General features: G+C 37.9%; 1 protein-coding gene across 1 annotated transcript; it reads right to left on the bottom strand.

Annotated features, from left to right (window-relative positions):
* Positions 1-210: 210 nt before the first annotated feature.
* NAP1L2 (nucleosome assembly protein 1 like 2) lies at positions 211-1,602 on the bottom strand. The gene has a single exon (XM_061136123.1). The coding sequence runs from the start codon at positions 1,600-1,602 to the stop codon at positions 211-213; it is 1,392 nt and encodes a 463-aa protein (XP_060992106.1).
* Between the last annotated feature and the right edge of the window lie 4,926 nt (positions 1,603-6,528).

Raw genomic sequence — 6,528 nt, 5'->3', positions numbered from 1 at the left:
GTCTTAAATCACTTACCACAGTCCACATTTCTTGAAAGTATTCTATACTAAAATGCAAGGTCAAATGAATTAGTATTTGAACTTTTCATATTTCTGAGACATACATTTTAACTTACACTACAAGAAAAATTAACAATGCAAGATTGTAATTGTTATATTTTGAGTAACTAGATCTAGGACAATTAATTTCAGGGCCATGTACACTCTGCTTTAGCGATCAATGTCTTCTACTATTGCCTCAAGATTTTTGCAACAAGCTTTAACTTCCTCAATTGCAGTCATCCAATTATCATAAATAATTTTGTCATAAATTTCATCATTAACTTCCCTAACTACCCCTTCTTGCTGAGATTCAAGTGCATCACCTGAGAAAAATAATACTGATCTTGGGATTATGTAAGTACGTAAATTGTGACCAAGTAGAAAATCATCCTTTCCATTTGAGTTGATTCCTTGAGGAGTAAAGAAATTGAAGAATGAATCCTTGGGAAAATCTTCAGTTACAGTCCGGATTGTTCCCCAGACCCGGTGCTTCTGCTTTTTCTTGACTGTTTTCAAAGTGACATTCTTTCCTTCATTCCAATCTATTTTACAGCCTATGCAATACTCAATCGCGGTTCCCCTATAGGGATGGGGATCATAATATGCTAACCTTGACTTCAGCTTATAGGTCTTTGTCAACAGCTCGTTTTTGAAATATTCATTTGGTTTGAAGTGAAACTCTAGTGTGAAACTGGGAGGTTCACCAGGATCTGAAAGCTTCACTTTAATATCTGTCAGGAGCTTCAGAATAGGCTCATCATACTTTTTAATCAAAGGAGTCAGTGTGTCAACGTTTTTTAAGACGGTCAGCCAAAAATCAGGAATTCCTTTAGGATCCTCTTCTTCTTTATTCTCATCTCCAGCTGCCTTGGTGTTGTCGTCATTGTCATCATCATTGCCATCATCCTCTTCTGCCTCCTCTTCAATAGCATAATCATAATAATCTTCTTCACAATCATCATCCTCATCCATGTAGTCAAGTAGCAGACCCTCCTCATTACCACACATCTCTTCCTCATCATACATTTCATCATCATAGTCCTCAGAATCTGATTTATATTCACATTCCTCTTTTGTAGGCTCATAGATTGCATTGATTATCTGACGCCTTTTTTCCAATAAAGGCTGATACATTTCAGCAAACTTTCTTTCAATACCATGAAATTCCCTCAGGAATTTGGACTCTAGATTGGCCACTCTAGTTTGAAGCTTTTTGAGGGCTAACACACGGTATTTAACTTTCACAGGTAGACTTTCAACAAAGTCTGTATCTAAAAGATAACCGATAAGTCCTTTTGGATGGTCTGGTTCTGAATCCTCATCAGTATCTTCACCTTTTTCCCCGCCTTCCCCGGACCCAGCAGCAGCCTCTTCACCTTTTCCCCCTTCTTCCCCAGGACCCACAGCGGCTTCTTCACCGCGCTCCCCATCAACTCCAGGCACAGCTGCGGCATCTTCACCGCTCTCCGGCTGCTCCCCGGACCCCTCCATCATTACCTTATCACCAGACTCTTCTTGACTGGATTCTAATAGTTCCTTGTGGTCGGCTGACTTGGCCATTTTTCAAAGGACCTCACACGCCTAATTGGCTACCGTCAAGATCAGGAGACCTGACCTCCGCAAGGAAAGACTCACCGGAATATCAGACGCTGCGCTGACTGGGACAGAGGTGAAATGAACGGTAGTGGTCTGACTGTGTTGCGGGAGCCTAGAGCGACGGTCGAGGCTGCTGCCGGGATGAAGGCGGTGCGGAGGCTGTGAGAACCAGAGGTAGCGGTATCCTGGCTGGGGTACAGAGAGCAGCGATGGCCGCAGTGACCTGCACGAGCAGGCCAGAGACTGCAGAGAGCCGCAGTGAGCTGATCTCCGTAAGCATCAGCTGCTACGAGAAACAACCGATGCCGCAATGATTACGCAGCCGTCTCTTGGCTAGATTTTTTTGGTGCAAATAGCTTGTTGCGTCACTCCCTCCCTCCCCGACAACTCTACTCTAATTTCATTTGCTGGGCTGCAGTGATCGACAAACCATGAACCAATAAATTATTAGATCTATCAAGTTTCCAACTCGTGTCACCTTCCCAGGCTGCTTAATCCACCTCCCGCTAGTCCCACAGCACCACCCAAGTTTTCTAGAAACCAGGTTTTACTAGCTTATTCTTTCAGTTTTCAACTGGTATTATATTTTTATAATTTCAAAAGAGAAAATAGCAACTAAAATGCCAGATAAAGCATTCATCCATTCTAAATCTGTCCCTTTGATTTTAGCCCTGGGCTCTGGGAAGGAAAGAGATGAGAGGGAGAAGAATTTACAGAGAGGTTAGAAGGGGAAAACAACTAAAAAAATTAGCAAATGCTGGTCTCAAGGTGGTGTAACTGCCAGTGATTTAAATATTCTGTATTCTGTTTTTCTGTATTTTCCACAAGCTATAGTATAAGTGACCAGTAATTTTAGATTGGAAAATCTCCCCTAACATTTCCTGGGGTAGGGGATGGGGACAGGAAGGAGGTTAGATGGTTAGGAGGTTGGGTTAAAGAGCACTTGCGATGAAGAGCCAAAACGCTGTATCCCACTATATGAGTATCCCACTATATAAAACCTCTGTATATGTATCCCACTATATAAAACCAGCTGTCTGTCTTATAGTCAATAACCCAGTCCTAATACTGATAGGACTTGCCCCTCCCTCTCTCTTGATTCTGGCTTTAAAGCCATTGGGAATGTTTAGAAGAAATGCTCAATTGTAAAGTGATATATATCGTAAAAATCTTAACATTTGCTTGACAGCTGTTATTTAAAATAATCTAAATCTCAGTATTAAAGACATGGTTAGATATATGATAGAGTGTCCATAGGATGGAATACCATGCAGCCATTAAAATTTTTCCTTTGGGTAGGCTCATTGGTGATGTTTACTTTGTCCATTTTGCCAATGCTGATAATTTTTTAAGTGAACAATTTTTTAAAAACTGTCTTTTCCAGATTTGAACTCTAATTTTTATCATGCTACTATCATAGAGATAAACACTGTTTACATATACAACACTGTTTGTTGTATTTCTTTACAGATTCTTTAGGTATGTAGGTAAAATTCTTTTTTACTTATTTTATCTCTCTGTACTGTATATGATTACATTATTTACAAAATTCAATTTTCAGGTTCGAGTATCAATCTGGATAGTTCCATAGTTAAAAGCCGTACATTTCAGATTTTCTTTTCCTGGTTCTGTATATATATATATATATATATATATATATATATATATATATATACACTTAAAAAAGAATGAAGTTCTGATACAACAACATGGATGAACCTTGAAAATATTATGCTACGTGATATAAGCCACATGCAAAAGGACAAATACTGTATGATTCCACTTATACAAGGTGACATAAAATAGGCAAATTAAAGGAGACACAAAGTATAATAGATATTATCAGAGGCTGGGGGAATGAGGAACAGAGAGTTATAGTTTAAGGGGTACAGAGTTTCAGTTTGGGATGATAAAGTTGTGGAACTGAGTATTGATGATAAATGTACAATATTGTGAATGTACCTAATGCAACTGAATTATACACTTAATAAATGGTTAAAATGGTGAATTTTGTTTTATGTATATTTTACCACAATAAAAATTCAATTACAGTACCTGTTACAATAATATCAATCATAAAAGAATATATAAAATTAGATTTAACAAAAGTACAAGATTTATTCACTGAAAATTATAAAACATTGCAGACAGTAATTAGAGAAGACAAATAAATGGAGCAAATATAGGGCTTCCCTGATAGCTCAGTTGGTAAAGAATCCATCTGTAATGCAGGAGACCCCGGTTCAATTACTGGGAAACTGAAATTTCAGGAAAATCCACTGGAGAAGGGATAGGCTACCCACTCCAGTATTCTTGGGCTTCCCTTGTGGCTCAGCTGTTAAAGAACCTGCCTGCAATACAGGAGACCTGGGTTGGGAAGATCCTCTGGAGAAGGGAAAGACTACCCACTCCAGTATTCTGGCCTGGAGAATTTCATGGACTTTATAGTCCATGGGGTCACAAAGAGTCGGACACGACTGAGTGACTTTCACACATGTATCTTAATATTTTGATGGACATTTGGATTGATTCCAACGTGAACTATTGTGAATAATGCTGCTATGAAGTTTGATGTGCAAGTATTCTTTTGAGTCTCTGCTTTCAATTCTTTGGGAAAATACATGGTGTTAATAGAATTAGTGGATCACGTGGTAATTCTATGTGTCCATTTTTGAGGAAAGATCAAACTATTTTCCATGATGGCTGTAGAATTTTACATTCCCAGTAGCAATGCATAAAGGTTGCAATTTCTCCCAATTCTTACTGAAGCATATTTTTTTTCATTTTTTAACACATCATAATGAGTATGAAGTTGTATTTCTTTCTGGTATTGAATTTACTTTCCCAAACAACTAGTTCTGTTGAGTATATTTCCAAGTACTTATTACTCATTTGTATACCTTATTTGGGGCTTCCCCAATGACTCAGTGGTAAAGAATCCGCATGCAATGCAGGAGACATGGGTTCGATCCCTGGGTCAGGAAGATTCTTTGGAGGAGGAAACAGCAACCCACTCCAGTACTGTTGGCTGGAGAATCCCATAGACAGAGGAGCCTGGCCAGCTACAACCCATATGGTTGCACTTCGGACATGACTGAAGTGACTTAGCATGCATGCCCACAAACCTTATTTAGAGAAAATGTCTATTCAAGCTCTATGTCCATTTTGAATTGGTTTGATTTTTGTTGTTGTTGAGATGTATAATTTTTGTGTATTCTAGATATTAGGCCATTGTCAAATATATGATTTGCAAATGATTTTCTCTCATTCTGGGGGTTATCTTTTCACTCTCTTGATAGTGTCCTTTGATGCACAAACATTATTAATTCTGATGAAGTCTGCATTATTTATACTGCTTTTGTTGCCTGTACTTTTGGCATCATCTCTAAGAAACCATCGCCAAACCAATGTCATGAAGTTGGCCCTCTATGTCTCCTATGTCACTTAGTTTTCCTTCTAAGTGTTTTACATATAAAACATTTGTCTTGTTCTTTGATCCATTTTGCATTGATATTTGTATATGGTATAAGGCAAGTGTCTGATTTTGTTCTCTTGTATGCAAATATCCAGTTTTCTCAGCACTATCCATTGAAGAAAAACAATCTTTTCTCCATTTTATAGTCTTGGCACACTTGTTGAAAATCAATTGATAATAAATGTGAGAATTTATTTCTGAGCTGTCTGTTCTATTTCATTTGTCTATATGTCTGTCTTTATGCCAGTTTCACACTGTTTTGATCACTGTAGCTTTGTGGTAAGTTTTAAAATCAGAAAGTGTAAGTCCCCCAACTTTGTTCTTCACTTTTCAGTATTGTTTCAGATACTGGGAATCAACTGTGATTTCATAAGAAATTTCAGGATGAGTTTTGTGTTGTTGTTGTTCAGTTGCTAAGTTGTGTGGACTCCTTGTGACCCCACAGACTACAGCACTCCAGGCTTCTCTGTCCTCCACCATCTTCCAGAGTTTGTTCATATTCATGTCCATCGAGTTGGTGATGCTATCTATCTGTTTCATTCTGTTACCCCTTCTCCTTTTGCTTTCAATCTTCGCCAATGGTTTGGCTCTTCTCATCAGGTAGCCAAAGTATTGGAGCTTACTATTTTTCAAAAATATATATCTTTGGGAATTTGATAGGGATTGCATTGATTCTGTAGATCTCTTTGGGTAATATTATCATTTTAAAAATATTAAGTCTTCCAATTAATGAGCATAAAATGTTTCTTTATGTATGTATGTCTTTAATTTCTTTCAGCACTGTTTTGTAGTTTTCAGTGTACGAGTATTCCACCTCTTTGGTTTAATTACTCCTAAGTACTTCATTTTATTCATGCCTCTCTAACTTGAATGGCTTTCTTAATTTCCTTTTCAGAATATTCATTGTTAGCATATAGAAATACAACTAATTTTTACATGTTGATTTTGCTCCGTTCGATGTTGCTGAATTAGTTTATTTTCTCTAACATATTTATTTTAATCTTTAGGGTTTTCTATATGACATCTGTAAGCAGAGATAATTTTACTTCTGCATTTAAAATTTGGATATCTTATTATTTTTTTCTCACTTGATTCTGCCTAGAACTTCCAATACTATGCTGGATTGTTGTTCAGACACTAACTAGTATCTGACTCCTTGGTATCCATGAACTGCAGCATGCCAGGTTTCCCTGTCCTTTACTATCTCCCAGAGTTTGCTCAAACTCATGTCTGTTGAGTTGGTGATGCCATCCAGCCATCTTATCTTCTGTCAGGCCCTTCTCCTCATGCCCTCAATCTTTCCCAGCATCAGGGTGTTTTCCAATGAGTCAACTCTTCACATGAGGTGGCCAAAGTATTGGAGTTTCAGCTTCAGCATCAGTCCTTCCAATGAACACCCAGGACTTATCTCCTTC

Source organism: Dama dama, chromosome X, assembly GCF_033118175.1.
Source record: "Dama dama isolate Ldn47 chromosome X, ASM3311817v1, whole genome shotgun sequence".
Taxonomy (NCBI): Eukaryota; Metazoa; Chordata; class Mammalia; order Artiodactyla; family Cervidae; genus Dama; species Dama dama.
Note: the sequence above shows the minus strand (reverse complement) of the source record. Positions and strands in the feature narration are given on the sequence as shown.

Bases quoted from the DNA above. Each gene is read 5' to 3' on its own strand.
- NAP1L2 (XM_061136123.1), bottom strand. From the start codon at position 1,602: ATGGCCAAGTCAGCCGACCACAAGGAACTATTAGAATCCAGTCAAGAA.